The sequence below is a fragment of the Centropristis striata genome, chromosome 14 (genome assembly GCF_030273125.1).
Source record: "Centropristis striata isolate RG_2023a ecotype Rhode Island chromosome 14, C.striata_1.0, whole genome shotgun sequence".
NCBI lineage: Eukaryota > Metazoa > Chordata > Actinopteri > Perciformes > Serranidae > Centropristis > Centropristis striata.
The window spans coordinates 3,917,221-3,938,647 of record NC_081530.1 but is presented as its reverse complement, the minus strand read 5'-3'; the positions used below and the strand labels follow the sequence as shown (position 1 = coordinate 3,938,647).

Here is a 21,427-nt window from a genome sequence, read left to right as displayed (position 1 = left end):
GTAAGGTTAGGGAAGAAAGGACAGGGTGAGGGTTATAAAAATCTTTATATTAATATTATTTAATATTAAAGTCTGTATCTATATAAATTGGAAACATGTGGTGTTGACACCTACACTTACAAATACAGGTGCATCTCAATAAATTAGAATAGCATAGAAAAGTGTATTTATGTCAGTAATTCAATTCAAAAAGTGGAAATAACACATTATATAGATCCTGTACACACAGAATGAAACATTTCATGTCTTAATCTATTTAATTTCTTCTAATTAATAAAGATTATGGCTTACATTTAATGAAGACCTAAAATTCATTGTTGCAAAAAAAAATTAGGTAACGCTTTATATTAAGGTCCTTGTAATGTAATAACCATTAATTAACAAGTAATAAGGCCCTTGTAGGTCCTTACAAGATGCTTATTAACATTATTGTGTGTTTATAAGCTTATATAAGTGTTAATAATGGCATTACAAACACCCATGACCCACCCATTATGTCTTTGCCATGCCTTTATTAATCTTATTTTGTTTGCTTATTGATATTAAGATATACTTTATTGCTCATCTATTATAAGTTAACTATAAGTTAACTATGCTTTTTGCAACTACTGGATCTAAAGCGAGAACAATGCCTTATTACTTGTTAATTAATGGTTATTAAGGACCTTATTATAAAGCGTTACCCAATTTTTTTAGGACGATATATTTTCCCGGAAACTATGACGATAAACAACATTGTTGTTGATGTTGTTTTTTTTATTTTTTTAGGCTGCTGATATAATGATATTAGAGCATAATAATTCAAGTACATCCTTTTTTAAGAGCAATTCACTTTTAATTCTCAAGAATATTGAACATTGGCATTGAAGTGCTGGAATGGCTGTTTGGGAAATGTACGTTTTTTTAGGCAATTCGTCCTGCCTATCAAAAGTCTGCAGCATTTCTCTAAACGCTGGTTTCTTAACAGTGTTGAATGGCTGCTTATTGATATTAAAATATACTTTATTGCTCATCTATTATAAGTTAACTATAAGTTAACTATGCTTTTTGCAACTACCGGATCTAAAGCGAGAACAATGCCTTATTACTTGTTAATTAATGGTTATTAAGGACCTTATTATAAAGCGTTACCAAAACTACTTCTGTACATAAGCGAACACCGTTCTCCTGGTTGAACTCCTCCCACCTGATGGATAGAAATCAAGACATCAAACTGTGTATCTCGGTAACATATTACTAGACGGCTTCAGCAATGCAGACAAGAAATTGCTTTATATTCTTTTAGCAGCAAGCAAAAAGGCCATTACCAGGAGATGGCTCAAACCTGAGCAACCACAAAATGAGGACTGGATCAACATCATACAAGACATCTACACAATGGAAAAAGTGACTTTTCATCTAAAGTTACAAATGGACTCATTTTACAAAACCTGGTCAAAATGGACAGAATATGTTAAGCCTACAAGTTCTGATTTTATATAAAACTGTCATTTAACTAACAACGACTGCTGCAAAGAATGATGATAGGAGAAAATTATGACGCTGTGTGATATTGGTACCCCCCCACCCCAACTGTTCTTGTTCTTTGTTCTGTATAAAATGTTAAAAAAATTCCTCAATAAAAAGTTAATTTAACCCCTTAACGCCTGCTGTCGCAAATATGCGACAAACCGTTTGACTCAGTCAACCAGCCGAGATAGCGTCTGCATTCCCCCAATGCCGGTTGAAGACCTGCTGTTGCAGGTTTATATAAATAAACGAGGGTGAATAAATAAAACATTGTTTTTTCACTGTTATATTACTGTGTTATTGTTATCCTATTATTGACCATTATGCCTGTTGTCGCAAATTTGCAACATACCAAAATTTCTATTTATTTTTTGTGCAAAAGTGAAATTAATAATCTCAACATTATTTACCATCTACTTAAAGGCAAAAACACACATAAAACATTTTTTTATATACAGCTATATAAATTCAGGCGTTAAGGGGTTAAAAAAAAAAGAAATCAAGACATCATACAAACCATCATGACAACTATAGAAGTGTAAAAAATGACATACATCAGAGGATCCCTGCTGTATTCTCTACCTTGACTGAAAAACAATCTCCCTCTGCATCTCCCTCTCAGGAACATGACAGACAGAACATGCACATTGGCACCATGGTGGAGTTTGCCTTTGCTCTGGTGGGGAAGCTAGATGTCATCAACAAACACTCCTTCAACGACTTCAGACTCAGAATCGGTGAGAACATTTCTGAATATGATTAGCATAAATATGATTTTCTTCTCTCCTGTTTGAGATCAAAAGTTGAAGGGTACTTTTTCAGTGCTCCCTACCAACCCACAAACTGTGACACAAGACAACCCAGTCGGAAAAAAAAAATTGGATTCAACAAGCCATTCAGATTTGATGTGTCTAGTAGAATCACATAATACAAATATGATTCTGAAAATGAGCATAATATGCCCCCTTTAATGCAGATTATATGGAGTTATTCAGAAGAATGAAGCATGTGATTTGTGATTTTTTGCCAGGTATAAACCACGGGCCAGTGATTGCAGGGGTTATCGGGGCCCAGAAACCTCAGTATGACATCTGGGGGAACAGTGTGAATGTGGCCAGTAGGATGGAAACCACTGGGGTACTGGGAAAAATACAGGTGGGACATCTTTTACATTAAATTACATTACATGTCATTTAGCAGACGATTTTGTCCAAAGCGACTTACAATAAGTGACACCTTGGTAAATACAGCTGCACGTCTGCCAGCCAAGGTTATTATAGTTAACGAAAACTAACGAAATAACAAAAACTAGAATTGAAAAAACATTTTCGTTAACTGAAATAAAAATAAAAACGAGAGTTTTTTAAAAAACGATAACTAACTGAAACAGTGTTTTGTGGTTACAAAACGAACTAAAACTAACTAAAATTATAGTGAAAATGTCCTTAGTTTTTGTCTTTGTCAACTTTTTTCATACGTAATTATTTTGGTTGATATTAAATCTATTTAATCCATCTGGTTTTATGACTTAATAAACTTATTGGGGCTGAGATGGATCAGACAAAGGAAACAAAGGAAACATTTATTGTGACCTTATTGAATCTGGCACCCAACAAATACGCCATTACAAAACAACTAAAACTAACACTAAAACGAATAAAAACTAAACTAAAACTAAGCATTTTCCAAAAAATAAAAACTAACTAAAACTAATGAACTCACTCTAAAAACGAACTAAAACTAACTGAATTTGAAAACAAAAATTGACAACGAAATTAAAACTAAAACTAATGAGAAATCCAAAACTATTATAACCTTGCTGCCAGCAATGTGTCATTTTTTTTTTTTTTTTTTGTTAAATCTTTTTTATTTCAAAGGACATTCAAACACATTTTCTTTGACTTTTGTTTGTATAGTTTACAAGTCCTTTTCGATTATTTCCCCATACCACCCCCCCCCCCCCCCCCCCCCCCCCACACACACACACACACAGGGATAATCCAATACATATAACAAATTAGAAATACTATTACCAATAATAAAAAAATAGAAAAAGAGATTAAGTAGAACAGAAAATACATTCATATATCTATACATACACACACACACACACGCTCGCGCGCACACCTACCGACACGCCGACACGCACATGCACACACATACACACATACACACCTACACACACACACCCATTGAGAACATAAAAAGTAGGGCTAAGTTATAAAGAAAACAAAGAGAAAAAAAGAAAAAGAAATGTGGAGGGCATTGCTTTCAATCTCAATATGTATCCAAAACTATTATAACCTTGCTGCCAGCATGTGTCATTTTCTAATCCTGTTTCTTTCTTTCCGTACAGGTAACGGAGGAGACGAGTCGTATCTTATCAGCGCTAGGGTACATGTGTTCATGTCGCGGCATCATTAACGTGAAGGGCAAAGGAGAGCTGAAGACCTACTTTGTTCACACAGAGATGACCCGATCTCTGTCACAAGGGACTGTGATGCCTTGAGCTCGCCACACTCAGTGAACAAATAAGACTTGAGAACACAGTGACACACACAAAGTGGCCGTAGAAGCGATTTGTCATGCTCCGTAACTAAAACCCATTACCAGCAGCCCGCAGTACAATGGATAGACAATTGTTGAGAAGCCGTTTTTGTCTTTAGCAACACAATGTAGAGCAGGGCCGAGGGGCACGCCACAGTCCTCCAACGCTGCACATGGGATGCTTTTCACATCTCAAGTGTAACCAGGACTCTGCTCTGAGGAGTCTCTTCACTGTCTAAAGGAGTGCCTGACTAAACAGAGGTTCGCCAAATTAATGCAGCTCTCAAGGACCGCAGTCACCCATCTGTACAATAGTAGTGGAGTGGAGCTAATTAGCCATGCCAGTGTTGCAGTGCTTCAGAGCCTTATACTTGAGCAAACTGAGCTGCCTGCCGAGCTGTGTTTTTTTTTTTTTATATCTGCCTGGTTGGCACTGTGAACCGGTTCGTTCCATTTTATTCCAAATGGATGTTACAATAGTTTATTGTCATATAGAGAGCAGTTGATGCCAACAAATCTCCAGTGTGATGGGTATTTTGCCAAAACCTGTGAATCATATTTATAGCTTTAGAGCTGCGTTTGTGTCCTGCTGAAGAGTTGGTGGAATCATGCACAAGACTCAAGAGGAAAGTAGAGGTTTCTTTTTTATAATCCATCTGGAACCAGACCAACAGCAATGTGTGTGAATGTCCACTGCCATCCTTTTGTTATTCATTAAACATTTGTATATAAATTGACCTTTTTCTGTCTTTGCAAGTTTGTTTGTGCAGACTCATCATAGTAGAAACATTCACAGGATGTACCCATAATAGGGATTTCAAGAGAACGGATAGGTCGGTACCAAATCAATTCTTAAATAAATTCTCTGTGCTGCAGCGCTCCACCCGATCAGCTACAACTAAAAGTCAACCGGAAGTGAGTTTAATGGACACAGGGCTCAGTTTCCCTTCAATCTCAAACACCACAGTTTAATTTGAGCCTTCATGCATGTTTTTTCTGCCTGAGCCTGCTAATATTGGTAGCAAGAGCAACAAGTTAAGGACTGCTAAGTCTTAAGTTTGAGTAACAACAACAAAGAAACACCAGCAAAGACAAGTGACAAATGTAAGTAAGGTTCTGGAAATGTATCCTGACCCCCAGAGACCAAGGTTATTATAGTTAACGAGAACTAACAAAATAACAAAAACTAAAATTGAAAAAAACATTTTCGTTAACTGAAATAAAAATAAAAACAAGAGTTTTAAAAAAAACCGATAACTAACAGAAACTGTATTGTGTGGTAACAAAACTAAAAATTATAGTGAAAATGTCCTTAGTTTTCGTCTTTGTCAACTTTTTTCATACATAATTCAGTGTTTCTATTTCAACATGCAGGAACACATGGTAAATATGTTTACTGAGACTGGGATGTCTACACTCCAACCAAAATACAAAACACCCCGAACTGTAAGAGTTAATAACCTTATTGAGGCTGAGATGGATAAACCAAAGGAAATAAAGGCACATACCCATTACAAAAAAACTAAACACTAAAACTAATTGAAACTAAACTAAAACTAGCAAACTCACTCTAAAAACTAACTAAAACTAACTGAATTTGAAAACAAAAATTCACAACGAAATTAAAACTAAAACTAATGAAATATCCAAAACTATTATAACCTTGCCAGAGACTCTGTGAAACGCCTGGATGACAGTGAACTCTTGAGGTCAGGAAGAATAAAATAGAATATGAGTTATGGATTTAACTCAGGCTCTAAAGTTCATTGTCATACAGGTATTTCAGCAGTCTCAGGCAGTCAGGAAGAGTGGAACGGAATTAACTGGCTTATTTTTGTTTGTTACCGTGGTATCAAACTGGGAATCATTGTGGAATTTCTGGTATTGCTACATCCCTCGCTCACAATACAATCAAAAGCTTGTCAGATAATTGGTTTAAATGATTAGAGACAAAAGGGGTTTGATTTGACGGATGCATTTATTGTATTCATCAAACATGCTAGAATGCATTAGTAATATATGATCATGTAAAACTGATCTATTACATGTATCAATATACCATGTGGCTAGTTAGATTTTTTTCTTGTAAAATATTCATAAAGTATGAGCATTCAGAAGTTATTTGTATAGTAAATATATGGAGAAATAATAAAGGCTCTATGATGTAATAAGCTCCATTTACTGCAGGATTTAGCAGAAATCTCTGAGGATGAATCTGCTGATTAAAGTGTGAAACCATTGTTTTCTGGAAGCTTTTGTGACCAAATAATACTAATTTATGCAACTGCATTTACATTTTACTCAGCTATTTTTCCCTTTCTCCCTTTGAAATGCCACCTTGTGCATTAGCTCCTAATCCTCTTAAATAAACACTGCCGCTCTAACACCAAACAAATACTGTATCATTTCTAAGAATAAATGGGCTATTTCTGCCAGAGTACAAAGGCAGAGGCAAATGAGAGATGTCTGTGCTCAAAAAAAATCCTATTATGTAGGAGGTTGGTCTCAGTTGCGTGGGTTCAGAATTTATACACAAAAAGAATCCAAGAAGTTGCAAATCAGAGGTTAGTGATGCAGAGAAAGAACTGTATTTACATAAAGCAGGGTAACAATAGAGATCAGGCAGTGTATAGTGGTGAATTGTGGGTTTGGTGGAAGCAATTTTTTAACTTGTGTGAATTAATTTCAGTCCCTCTGTCAGTTGTAAGTGCCATGCTCCATAGAGAAATCCTGTCAGTTTAAAGATTCATATCACGCCTGCCATACAGAACATTCAGTCTCTTAATAAAAGCAGCAATTATACTGAAGACAGGAAATCTGAACGCCAAGACTGATCTCTGATATCATGTGCAATATCCAGCTGCAATAACTGGAGGACATTTTTAGATGTATATACTGTCTGCACCACCTGAACCTTTAAATGACACTCTGGAAAATGTCACCGTCTTCATATTTTCTGATTTGTTCTTTAAAGCCTCCTGAAGAACTGTTCCCTTTGCTAATCACCAGAATATAATATATATCATAATCAAATGTCTTCTGATTAAATGACAGTTGATGTTTGAAATCTACACTCAAAAAAAGCAAACTGGGTGTCTGTTACCTTCTCCTTAGTCTAACATGTAGCTTCTACTAAATAAAATGATGTTTTGTGGTTGAACAGTTTTAAAACATGTAGTTTTAGCATAAAATGCAACACTTTAAAATTTACTAGAATACTTTATGTTAAAACAACCTAATTAAATTGCTGAATATAATACTCTGTTTAAAAATGATTTATTTCCTGAATAATTACTATTATGTTTATTTTTATATGATAAAGGTAATCTTTTAGGCTAAACCACTTCAATCTAACTTTGTTTTGTTGGTTCAGCACAATTAATTCATGTACTGCACTATTTTAAAAAGTAGTTGTAACAACCCTATTAAATAAAGTAACTCTTAATAACGTCATACATGTTTAAATGGCCCAAGAAAATTATGTTCGTATGTTACAATTACCCTTATAAATCTAGTTGGACTGACCCCTGGTAATTAATTAACAGTAATGCAAATACATCATGTTGACCCAACATATTTACATTTTGTTCACTCAACAAAACTGTTTCTCGCTAAATTAAAGCATTTTATTTAGGTGGAAATTATTTCCATTATTTAATTTCGTTCTAGGAACAAGTTCTTTTTTTTAATGTACATGCTCCAACACTGGTTTATTTTTTGCACAGTGAGAACAAACACTTTCATCTCACGCTGTGGTACTTCAGCCTTTCAAATAGGGGCCACTGATCCGTATCCTTCTGCCAGATTCCAGATGATCCCATTTTCCATGAAAAATTCAGCTTTAATGCAAGCCACACGTGCATGCTCTCGTCCTGTCTGGTAGAGGGCGGGAACAGGACGGCGGCCATATTCTGCAGAGGAGCGCACCGGGACAGATCTGGACTTCTCCTTGAGCAGGACAACAAGCAGGGAGATACAGAGCAGACAGTCAAAATGAATAAATTAAGACTTGCTATTATATCCTGTGTGAAAATATTGAATATGTTCTTCACACAAGATGTTTTGACGTGCAGGAAAAGCACAGCTGTTTGAAAGCCCACTTCTGGTTATGTGATGAAAAAAGATCCTGTGAGTCATAATATTGAGAAATTGACTCAAAATAATCACTTTAGGACATAGTAACTAGAGGTGTGAATCCCCAGAGGCCCCATGGTACAATTTAATCCTGATACTTGAGTCACAATACGAGATTTGTGCGATTTTAAGCATTTTGCGATATGGTGAGTACTGCGATACAATATATTGCGATTTGACTATTTAACTGCATTTTGTGTCCACAACATTAAATACAATCAAGAATTATTTTGTCAAATAGGAGAAAATTCTCAGTCTGTCTTTTTATTCCTCCACAGTGAGAGTCAAACCCACAGACTGACCTACAAAGTATTCAGTCAAACTGAACTCAACTGATATCAAACATGTATGGACGACAACAACTGCAGCATTTTATCAAACTTTCCTCAACTTTAAGCTTCACTGGTCTCAATTTCTTTGAATGAAACATAAAAAAAAACCTTTAGCATTATTTCAACAACTTCCCGACACGATATCCTGACGCGAAAAATTCATATTCTGTAGAGAAAAGTAATAGCACACCGATCCCGATCAAACCGCACGTTTTGATATATAATTTGTCCTGCAACTCTTCAAGTTGTAGGACTAGTAGCGGGACGAAATTGCGTCCGGAAGAGGAATAAGAAAAAATCCACAGTATAACAGTAGTGCAGCACTGGTCCCTACAGCTATTGCTGTATGGGACCAGTGCTCGGTGCGATTGCCCCGAGGCCCTAAATATAATATGCTTGCATGTGCCTGTTGAACTGAAACTTTCACTGTTCGGCCATGCTCAGAAAGCTTTGTATACCATTTGACATGACCATGGCACTGTGCATTGAATGGAATTAAAGGCAGCTGATTCCCAGTGCTGTCATACTGATTTATGGAGCCATTTTAACACCAAAATATCCCCAGTGAATACATTCTAGCCCTGAGACAGATTATGCATAAAGCTCCATATGTTATATTCAATGATTGCACTGACTTTACACTATATGTAAAATATGGAAATCACCCCAACAAATGAAACAAACTTTTAGCTGACACCACAGTGTTATATTGCTCATTAGAACCAGGGCAGCAGTGTGTCTCACTGTGAGCTTTTTCAACACACTTTTGAACAGTGGGAGCCTCTGACTTCAGGGAGGTCACGCTAACTATCTGCAGAACAGACAGTACCTGCGTCTATCTGCGGCTGAGTCACCGGGGGATTTCTATTTGAATAAGCCTTAGGAACAAAAAATAACAGACTGCCATTATCCTCTGAATAGTTTATACAATAAATACTTTCTAATTCACATTTAAATGTGAATTCCAGAAGAGGAACGTCCTAATTCAGCAGGAGCTGTCACCGCCGCTGACAGCCAACCTCTCAACTCGCTGTAATTACAAGCTCAGCAGTGTGTGTGGCTGCTTTGTTCACCATCCTCTCTGCTTTCAGTGACCCAGAAACTCACTGTGAGCTACTTTTCTTGACATGAATAATTCTCTGTGGAGATGAAATGGCTTCAAAAGGAGCCATAAACAAATGTCATAAAACTTAAATGTCACATATGTCAGTCAGTGGTAGTTTACGTGGTAAAAATGTTAACAGGCTTGTGCATATTTAACATTTAGAAACGTATACTCGTTTAGAATGATTTTGCAGAATATACTTACATTTCTATCTTCTGTATAAAACACTCCAACGGCCATATTGCCAATTTCATCTAAAGCTTCTGTTTGCAACAATTAGCTTGAGGAAACACCAGGAGAAGGTGTGATTAGCTGAGTAGAGTGGTAATGCTTATAATACACTTCTCTTTTCTCTTTTCTGTGTGCCAAGTGTGTAGGTGGTCCGTGCTTTAAGGCAGTGTTCACTGACGTCATCACTGCTAAAGAAGTCATGAACTGTAATTCATGTGTTTTAGTAATAATCACATTAGTTTTGCATTTGCATCTCACTGAAAGTGGTTTACATGTGCATGCAATTTTCATGTAAAGCAATCTTTTTATAAATTAACAATAACAATAGTAATTCTGCAAATGGAACATTGTTCGTCACTCAATTACAGGAAAATATATAAAAGTAATTGTCAACACGTTACTTCTATTGGGCAACATAATATGAAAGATAAACAATTAATCATTTTTAAATAGCCCTTTGATTGGTACAGCCATCTATGAGTCTCTGTGGGGTGTGCACACTCATTTTTTATGCCGTGTTCACATAAGGAATGTTCCCACTGAGTACTTTGTGAGTACTTTTTGGAAAGCGGCTGAGTGTTTTGGCTACACCCACTAGTTAGTTCCCCTCAGCCTCTGTTCCTATACAGGTACTTTTGTAGCAGCCAAAATGGAGTACGAATGTAACAACAGACCAACGTGGCAAGCAGTGTTGCCAACTTAGCAACTTATAGTCGCTATATTTAGCAACTATTCAGACCCCCTCTTGCGAGTCTTTTTCAAAAAAGCGACTAGCGATAAATCTAGTGACTTTTTCTGATATTATCGGAGACTTTTGGAGACTCGTTACTCTTCTTAACGAGTAACAGGTGCCGTCCCAAAGCACTCACAAGCGGCCCAGTCCTCCCGCTGCAGTCATCAGAGAAGGAGCTGTTAACCCCTTAGCCTCCAGTTTGCACCAGTCTGCAAATGAATCATGCATGCGTGAAATTGCCGCTCAGTAGCGGCTCAGAAAGTACCGACCCAAGACAGGTACTTTCTGAACTACCTGAGCCGCTAACCGAAGCAGAAGCAGAAAGCAGAAATATAGGCTGTGTCTGAAATCACTCACTATTGAGAATTATCATACCCTATATAGTGAGCTCAAACTTTCCCACAATGCATCATGAAATGTATTGGATAAGATGGACACTTACCAATAATATCAGACAAGGATAATACCTTGCTGAAGTTACATTAAACACTTGTCCCATTCATTTAACTCAAGTTTGCAGCAAATTTCAATTAGATGAGAACCAAAAGAACCAAAGTAGTGACTTAACTGTAGTCATTACCTCATCATTTATGTTGAGACCTCTTCCCTTGTAGTGTTTCCTGTCATCTCGCCGCAGTTTCATATCGTAACCCTGCTCCTGGTGGAACACTTGGTCATACATGGACACTTCTGGGACCTACCAATGGAGAGAAGCATTATTATTATTATTATTATTATCAAGCCTGTCAAAACAGAAGGGGATCATTTTATGTCACTTTAGGGAAGCTAATTTTCAACTCACTAGACTGGGTTCTGCCAATCATGATCTTTTGTTAATGCTAAAGTAAAGTGAAAAGTTATATTATACTCTACTGTATATTCTGCGTGCACATTTCTATCTGACATCCTTCCTTTCAGGCAGCTAGCTTTAGCTTTAAGCAAAACCTATCCAAATATTATTAATATTATTATTATTAGATTAGCTACTGTACATGGAAACTCTTTGGCCTGTGGAAATCCTATAAAGTTGGAATAAAATATCTTTTACCTCTTTCCATGAAATGATTGATTAATAAAGTTTTGAGAATATATAGGCTACACTTTATCGATCAAGAATAAATCACATTGTCACAATCTCTTCAAAACATATCACAATGAAAATGAAACCACATTAACAGAGGATTGTATCTGCAAACAAAATGATTCCAACTTTATGAACGACTTATGAACGAATTACTGTAACTTTAAGAATTAAAAACTGTATTACTTCATGTAGTGTTAATTAATGTAATTTTCTCAACAAGGTCATTGGTGGAATATAACTAAGTACATTTACTCAAGTACTGTAATTAAGTAAAATTTTGAGCTACATGTACTTTAATTGAGTATTTCCATGTTATGTAATGTTATACTTCTACTCAACTACATTTAGAGGCAAATATTCTAGTTTTTACTTTAATTAAACCCCTTCACAGTATATTAAGTAGTTAAATGAGCCATATCTTTACAAAATCAAAACGCTGCTTACATAATGCATCAATACAAATAATCTAATAATATATTTGGAATATAACGTTATAACAATCAGTGGGTCCACTCTGAATAACTACTACTTTTGATACTTTAAGTACATTTTGATGCTGGTACTTTTGCACTTTTAGTTCAGGAAGGTTTGAATGCAGGTACTACTTTTACTTGTAGTGGAATAATTCTGCAGTGTGGTATTAGTACTTTTACTGATCTGAATACTTTTTCCACCACTGCCAGCTAGCTGGCGTTAGCAGTGAGATTATTTGAGCACGGCTTTAACCAGTGGTGGAAAGTAACTGAGTACTTTTACTCAAGTACTGTACTTAAGTACAATTTTTAGGTACTTGTACTTTACTTGAGTATTTCCATTTTATGTCACTTTATACTTCTACTTCACTACATTTTGAGGCAAATATTGTACTTTTTACTCCACTACATTTAGCTGACAGCTTTAGTTACTTTTCACTCGAGGTTTAACATAAAAAACACAATAAATTTAGGTGATTAGACACTTTTTTAAATAAACCTCATAACAGAATATTAAATAGTCAATATGAGCCCTACCTTGAGAAAATTAAAACGCTGTATACATAAATGCATCAATAATAATAATATAATATGATATTTGGAATATATAAAACAATCTAAATGGCTCCATTCTGCATAACAAGTACTTTTACTTTTGATACTTTAAGTACATTTTGATGCTGATACTTTTGTACTTTCACTTAAGTACATTTTGAATGCAGGACTTTTACTTGTAGTGGAGTAATTTCACAGTGTGGTATTAGTACTTTTACTTAAGTAAGAGATCTGAATACTTTTTCCACCTCTGGCTTTAACTTTAGCAAGTTAAAATTCCGACACATTACCTTCGACTCTGTATTGTAATATGTCATTTCTTTTGCCTCCTTTCTTCGTGGTGGGATATAACTAAATGCAGACAGTGTAGAAAGCGGTTTGGTTCGAGCCTCGAGTGAAACGTCCATCATGTCGGCTGAAAATCACCCAGAAAAGGTGATAAAACCTCAGAAAACGCGTCAGAAAAAGAGCGTCTGTGGTTGCTAGGATACAGAATGCCCCCACTGCTGTCTGACGTGCTGCCTTCAAATGCTCTTTGTTTTCCTGTAATACAGAGCTTCACGGTGCTAAACGTAGCGTTTCTACAAGCCAGTTAACGCAAATGCGTTTGTTTTGGGACGAATAATAGGAGTGTCCTCGGAAAAAAGTTGGGTAACGCTTTATATTAAGGTCCTTGTAATAACCATTAACTAACAAGTAATAAGGCCCTTGTAAGTCCTGACAAGATGCTTATTAACATTACTGTGTGTTTATAAGCCTATATAAGTGTTAATAATGGCATTATAATACAGCTAATAGCAGGCTATAAGAGATGTATAATAAACATATTATTAGACTTTTATTTAGCAGTGGGTGACCTATTTGTGTTTTTGTTTTGTTCTGTGTATTTGTTGTTCGCTTCCATTTTTATTTATTTATTTATTTTTATTTATTTATTTTATTTTTTATTTTTTATTTATTTTTTTGTAATTCTTCTTACTATTAGTTATTCCTGATCTGATTTCATTTTATTTTATGTATTATTTTTATTATCATTATTATTTTTTTACTTGTTACACTGACTCTCGTAATGTCATCTCTTGATTTTGTTATGTCACTGAAAAATCAATAAACACATTTTTTTTAAAAAGAGATGTATAATAAGAACATTAATAAAAGCCTCATGAGTATCTTATAATTCTTCATAATAGCATTACAAACACCCATAACCCACCCATTATGTCTTTGCCATGCCTTTATTAATCTTTTGTTTGCTTATTGATATTATATTGCTTATTGATTGAAAATATACTTTATTGCTCATTTATTATAAGTTAACTATGCACTTGTTAACAGTTAACTATGCTTTTTGCAGCTAAAGGGATCTAAAGCGAGAACAATGCCTTATTACTTGTTAATTAATGGTTATTACAAGGACCTTAATATAAAGCGTTACCAAAAGTTGTATTATGTAATATTGTGGTAAATACTCATGGGGCCAATACTTTAGTGCCAGCGAGACACTTTAAAATGTAGCAAACTGCTGTGAGGGAACAGTAGCCTACTTCTGGCTGCTTTATTTTTTGAATACATGTTTTTTTAATATTATTTTATTTTACTATATGGCCTGGTGGGAAATCGTTACTAACGCACCCTCTTTGTGGAGGCGCTTTGCTATTTTTGCTGCAGGACAATAACAAGGAGATAAATCACAGCTGGGATTATTACGTTAATCATTGCAACTGCCTCGCTTTTAACACTCAATTATTGATAAAGCTTCTATTTTTTCACTTGGAAACTTAAGGGAGACTTATTATTCCAACACTCCTGCTTATATATGTATCAAGTGGCTACATTCAAATCCCAACAGGTTTATTTTTTAGTATTTTTCAAAGTTTTTATTTATCTTTAACTCAAGTCAGATGGTCTAGCAGTAGCATGTGCTTTTAAACAGATAATTCTGTAACTGATCTAACAATTGTATACTGTATTTTATAGTACATACAACTAGTTCAAATAGACACTATTTTAATACTACATTACATTTTAAAGAGAGGAGCAAACTATACATTATGCACGATGCCTCATCGTTTTTTTATGGTTTTTTATTATATTATAGTTTCAGAATGCTGATATTGAAAGGAAAACTAAATTGACTGTTGAGATTGTTGAAAGTCAACAATGGATTTACAAAATGAATGATAATAGCTCATCCTTGTCTTCCTTTATGCTAATAACACTTGTCCATTCAAGGTCCTTAGAAGGTCTCTCACTGCATCTGCTGTGTGACTCAGGCAGCAGAATCAATTTATAACACTGGACAGACTACGCCGCAAGCACAGTGTGGAATATGTGGTTCAGTTATGGGCGACAATTGCTGGGGGTTTCAGATAAACTATAAATAACTTCTCAGTCCCTCAGCAGTATGTAAAGATACAGATGGTGCACCTCAAGTTAATCTTGGAAAATTGAGTCCAGTGGGGAGAAAGTAGCTAGGCCTACAGAACAACTTCTCTACAGCCAATTTCTATCTATAATTCTGCATCATTAAAGGAACAGTTTGGGAAATTATGGGGAGCCACGGCAGGTGAATAGGGTAAAAAAAAAAAAAAAAATCATAGAAAAAAAAAAGTTTTCTGAAACTTAAATGTTAAAATACATAAATGAAGCACTATCTTAAGCTTACTGAATTTGTATTTTGGATGTTTTTATTCCACTAGCCTGAAAGAAGACAATGTTTTTGAGGGGGAAAAAACGTAAAAACTGCCTGACAGTGCTGTCTCACCTTATTCACTTTCTTGCCAAGAGGTAGATTAGTCGATTAAAAACACTTTCGGCCACATATGGGCCAAGTTATGGGGAGAGATGAGGGCAAAGTTCATCTGCATATAGCTAGCCAAACTGCATTGACACAAAGCCAATTGAAAATGGTCAGTTTCCCTTATAGCCACAGCCAGGAGCTAGCATAGCTTAGCATTAACATGTTAAAACTGGGGGAAAAACTAGCTTGTTTTATATGGAGGTTAGGTATCAAATCTTTTCTTGACCAGGTGCAGGGACTTCCTGACCAAGAGATAGTCCAGACACAACCGCCCGTAAAACCTCACATTCACGTTTTCCTTGTTTTTTAATAGAATGAGACAACAGAGGAGCTAATTTTGCTAGCAGTTTCCCCATGTTGTCAAGCTTTGGGTTAGCTAAGCTAAGCTAGGCTGCTGATTGTAGCTTCACTTTTAACAGATGGACATAAAAGTGGCTTCCCAACTTACTACTGGCAAGAAACAGAATAAGCCTACACTGTAAAAAATGTTTGTAGAAAACACAGTTTACAGTAAAACACTGTCAAATTGCATCAGAAATAGGTTGTAAAATTAAACATTGTACATCACCGTAGTAGATAATTTTAATTACTGTAAATCAAAGAATAGTATAAAACTTTAAATTCTACCGCCATAAACTGTAGAAAACACACACGCAAAGTTAATGGAGAAATACCATGATGACACAATTATCCTAAAAGTAATGGGATTATTCAGTATAAATTACAGTTTTTGCTGATATTTACATTTACATACGCTCACTGTATTTTTTTACGGTGATGTTCTGGCAACCACAGCTGCCGGTATTTTACTGTAAATTAAACAGAGTTTTTTTTACAGTGTATATCAAATTTAGAGGAAAAAAGCAAATACATTTGTTATCATTTTATTTTGTGGCACACAAAATACACACAATTTTAGAAGGATTTTAGAGGCTGTATGTGTCTGACTACCTCACACAGACACACACCATCACTGTATGTGTGTGTGTGTGTGTGTGTGTGTGTGTGGCCTGAGAGGAAGCGTGCATTGTCCTCATAGTGGTCCAGTTAACCTCTTAGCTTTGTCCATTTAGAAGATTACAGCAGTGACATACAGAGACACACCTTATTTGTGTATTTGTGTGTGTGTGTGTGTGTGTGTGTGTGTGTGTCAGCCAGTCCCACCCGCTGTTATTATTCTCTCCTTCCACGTAATAATGACAGAGCAGCAGGAGGTGGCCAATAAGAGGACACCACTCACTGCGCCAGCTCACACACTGAACCACAATAGACAGCCTTGAGCCTCACTGGGAGCAGGGGAGCACAGATTTTGATAAAACTGCCAACAATTCAGCAGCAGAGGTTCAAGAGGTTCCCAACAACAATGACGTAGAGGACAGAAGGGGCATGTGGAGAAAGAAAGAGACGGACAGAGCGAGGAAGGCGGGGCACGATCGCCACCTGCTTTCATTCATTTTAGAGGTTGTCTCAGAGCACAGGAGTAATTACTGCTGACATTTTGGAGCAATATATTGCTATTTATTTGGCAGGAGTCCCTTGTGGAAAGAAAGCACTTGAAGGCCGGGGTCAGTCATTCACTGGTCCTGAGTTATTAAACTGAGCTACCAGTGTTGCGGAGTGTTGTTCTTATCTCTATATTTTACCTCTGCTTCAGTTCACATTTCATTAATATTGAGTTGTGATGTCTTCTTTGTATCAGTCAAAGCTGCAATGAATATTTTAGTTCTCATCAGTATGAAACCAGGCACACGATAATAATAAAGATTCCCATCATCAGTGAACGATAAAGGTCATAATTCTTAAACAGAACAACTTATCCAGCTAACCTAGATAACAAATTGCTCATAAAATACTAATTAAAAATATTTATAGTCAGAAGGTACCCATGTTCCTGGAGAAGAGAAATAAAAAAATCAACATAGACCAACTTTATTGTGAAAAGCAACACATTTTGACTTCAGCAGGGATACAAAAACTCTCTTCTTTCACTTCTTACTAATTTTTGTTGTTTTCTTGTTTGGAAAAAGTGATGTTATATAAGCATTTTTTTTTAAAAATGAATACAGCTCATTTCCCACTATACCCCAGCATTACATCCCACTGTGGAGGACAACCAGCTGATCACTAGTATCAGCCTCCCCCCTGCTGGACATGACAAGTAATACATAAGCATCTGCACAGGAAACTTCATTTTTCCAAACAAAACCCCTAAAAGAGTAAATGTAATCATAACAATTTAAAAAAGTAAAATAAAAGTATTAAAGGTTTTTGGTCTTTAAATCTAGATAGAAAAAATAGTATTTGTAGTTGATATCATATAAGTATATATAAGTATAAGTATAATAAGTATAGGTATAAGTATATATATAAGTATATATATATAAGTATATAATCGATGGATGGATGGATGATGGATGGATGGATGGATGGATGGATGGATGGATGGATGGATGGATAGATAGATAGATAGATAGATAGATAGATAGATAGATAGATAGATAGATAGATAGATAGATAGATAGATAGATAGATAGATTAATAATAATAATAATAATAATAATAATAATAATAAGAGCACTGTTTGTTATACTTAAAATATCAACTACAAATAATAGGTTAAGTAGTGGCTGACAGATCAGTTTTAGTGGCCGATGCTGATATCATGTTGTTTGTTTGCATAATAATAACACAAGTGCTGAAATTAAATTATAATTTAATCGACATTTAAGCAGTGCACTTATTTATTTAGTAAGTTATTTAAGTTTTGATAAAAAATAATTACCACAGGTAATTATAAACTAAACTTTGTTTAAAAAAAAACAACATATTAATGAAAAATAAATAGTCTGAATGTGCTTTATCAGTAGATAGCAGCTTCTCCTTGTTTCTGAAAGAGAGCAAAAATTTGCAAACTTACATAAATAAATAAATAAATGCATAATTATGGCTTGACGGCAGGGACTAGGGTGCACTGTGTGCGCACAAATTAACCAAAACATTTAGATGATTTAATTAAATTGAGGCCTCAAATTACAATGTTGTGAGCACAAATTAATCAAAACATTGGAACGATTTAATTACACAGAGGTAAAAAAAAAAAAAAAAAAAAGATATCTTGTGTGCACAAATGAGTAATTTGTGGCATTATGAATATACTTTCCTCTTGGGCTCCAGTGTTGTAATTGCAAGCCTTTAAATACATTTGTGGTATTTACTGAATGTGTTTATCTGAATCAGCTGTTGAAAATGAGTTAAAATGTGCTCAATGCAGATCTATTAGTGTTACTGCTGTGTTAATGTAAATGTTAAATCAAAGCTGTGTGTTCTGCTGAACCCTGGACGAAAGACTTGCAGTTTTTTCCAGATTGAGTCCAGCACGAGTCTCTGGAAACTCAAGGTACTTGTCTGATCTCACTGACCAACCTACAATTACTGTCTGCTTCTTCTGTACTTCTGTGCTGTCATTCAAAATCGAACACACTGTTAACCCATTGAAGCCTGGAAAGCGGATACGTCGTTTTGTAGTATTTGTATAAGTTCTCAAATACTTATTGAATTTCATTTCTATCTGCTAAAGAGGCTGAAAAATCTATTATTTAGTAGAAGCATTGACACTTCTGTTGAATTTCCAGAAAAACTTCAGGTTTTAGGGGCTTATTTTAAAATCGCCCAGAGGTTTTACAGGAAGTTTTAGGCGTCAATGCGTTAAATAGTTGGTTCTTTCTGCTTGTTTGTCTAAGTTTCCTTCACTCACAATATCATTCCTAACAACAACAACACTGTGTTTTCAGACACCACAACAGTTCCTCGCAGAGACAGGGACTAGAGCGATGGAGACCAGGAAGATGAAGTTCAGCTCCCTGTATCACGTCCTGTATATAGGTTTTATTTTCATCATATGCTGTAAAAAACTTAAATAAATTCTGATGCATACATAGAATACACCGAAAAATCTCCATGAGGCTTTTTATTCACTCCTGGATGTGACTGAAGACTTCTGATCTTTGTTGTTAGTCATGTTTCAGATCTGGACCATAAACTCTGACAAACCTGCAGATAAAAAAACTCCTCCTGCTGACCCTCTCCCATGCACTAGTACCCAGACCCCAGATTCAATCAAGTCAGGGACAAACAGGAAGGCTGTCCAAGAAGATGAGACGCGGGTCAAGTCAGAAGGGGACAGGTAGGCCGACCATCAGTCAAATCATTATTAATAAGTTTACAAAGGAGAAGTTAGAAGCTGTTGGATCAGTTTGATGTTTGTTTCTGTTAAAAATATTTTTCTTCTGTTCATTTTCTTCCTATTGATCAAATTACAGAGAAAACAATGCCTGACTCCAGACTCTGACCAATTTAAAAGGTCAGCTGATGACAGAAAGAGGTTCAGGAAAAATCCAGAAGGTCCGTCCACCTCCAGCTGCAGCAGCCAAATCATTGAGGATCATGAGAAGAAGTCGGTCAGAAAAAGCCCTGCAACGCCCTCCACCTGCAGCAGCAGCCACACTCCTCATGTTGGCATCCCGTCTGAGCACCACTGCAGCCCTGGAGCATCAATCAGCAGCCAGACGGAGAGCTGGGCTCGGTCTGGACTGAAGAGAAAGGCAGCTGACGATGACAAACCTCTGATCTCATGTCAGATAAAGAGAGAAAGAGGTCTGCGGTGTGGTAAGAGGAGGACAGAAGGAGGAGCAGGAGAGGTGAGTAGATATGTTCTGTGACTATATTTCACAAAAACATTAAATGGGAACCTGGTCTCACAGGAATCCGTGAAATAGCCACGGATTCGCTTAACTCAAAATCCGTGGAATAGCCATGGAATCACTCAAATTTCCGTGAAGCTGACACGGATTTTGCTACAATGCAAGTTAATGAGTCATATCCCGTGGCTATTCCATGGATATTTTTTCCTATTGGTTTGTTCCAAGTCACGTGACTTTCAAGGTCCCGGCGGTCAGAACAAAAAACATGGTGGACAGTTCTCTCATTTTTAGTGAAAAAATCAATATTTTGACTTAGTTTCTGCATAAAAATGGATTTTGATCACATTTCTAGCGAGAATTATATGTTTTATTTTCTAAATCCTCACTCAGTGAATGTACATAATCACTTTGTATGTTGGAATAGCCACGGGATATGACTGTCATTAACTTGCATTGTAGCGAAATCCGTGTCAGTTTCACGGAAATTTGAGTGATTCCGTGGCTATTCCACAGATTTTGAGTTAAGCAAATCCGTGGCTATTTCACGGATTCCTGTGAGACCAGGTTGTTAAATATATCTGTGTAGCTCTGCAGGTCCCTTCACCTGCAGCAGCCATGATTGGTCTGCAGTGTGTTCTGAGGAGGACAGGTGAGCACATATGTCCTGTAGAAAGGACAGATGTTAAATTTAACGTGTATATAATATTTCTCCATAGACATGCCAAGACATGAGACCTCCAGAACCTGATCAGTGAAGGTAACTTCCTCCGTCTGCTGATCCTCGCCCCTGCACAAGTACCCAGACCGCTGGTTCAGTCCAGTCAGGCCAATGATGAAGAGGAAGGCTGGCGAGAAGTGAAGTGCCAACGACGGGGACCCTGCGACCACAACCTTGGACTGCAGCCGCGTCCTTATTTTAATGGCTGTCACAACAGCAAAGCTCAGCTGTTCCTGGTTTAGTCTCTATAAATATCTAAACTGAACCTTCTGATCCTGATGTGCATAATTATCTTGAAGTAGTTATTTGTTTTTAACTTGCTTTATTCACTTATGATTTTACCAATATAATTGTGTTTCAAGTGTATATATAAACACACATATTTTCATACCAATGAATGTTAGTGGCATGATGAGACATTTCCATTCTGTCAATAAGTCAGTGATATAGATTTTTGGCTGTACTTAAGGTACTAAGAGTAGAAAAAGTAAACCTAACTTGTTCAG

General features: G+C 36.1%; 2 protein-coding genes across 4 annotated transcripts in view; one reads left to right on the top strand and one right to left on the bottom strand.

Moving 5' to 3' along the window:
* Positions 1 to 4,793, top strand: part of adcy2b (adenylate cyclase 2b (brain)) — an 85,315-nt gene extending 80,522 nt beyond the window's left edge. For all 3 annotated transcript variants that reach the window (XM_059349655.1, XM_059349654.1, XM_059349653.1), the window contains exons 23-25: positions 2,132 to 2,246; positions 2,540 to 2,664; positions 3,866 to 4,793. In XM_059349655.1, the coding sequence (XP_059205638.1) occupies positions 2,132 to 2,246; positions 2,540 to 2,664; positions 3,866 to 4,018 (393 nt within the window). In that variant the 3' untranslated portion in view covers positions 4,019 to 4,793. The remainder of the gene's footprint in view (positions 1 to 2,131; positions 2,247 to 2,539; positions 2,665 to 3,865) is intronic.
* A 1,232-nt stretch (positions 4,794 to 6,025) lies between these two features.
* On the bottom strand, positions 6,026 to 13,153 carry cfap90 (cilia and flagella associated protein 90). Its single transcript, XM_059349677.1, has 3 exons — positions 12,994 to 13,153; positions 11,172 to 11,288; positions 6,026 to 8,004 (listed from the first exon to the last, which is right to left on the bottom strand). The coding sequence occupies exons 1-3, from the start codon at positions 13,111 to 13,113 to the stop codon at positions 7,825 to 7,827; spliced, it is 417 nt and encodes a 138-aa protein (XP_059205660.1). The 5' UTR covers positions 13,114 to 13,153; the 3' UTR covers positions 6,026 to 7,824.
* Positions 13,154 to 21,427: the final 8,274 nt, after the last annotated feature.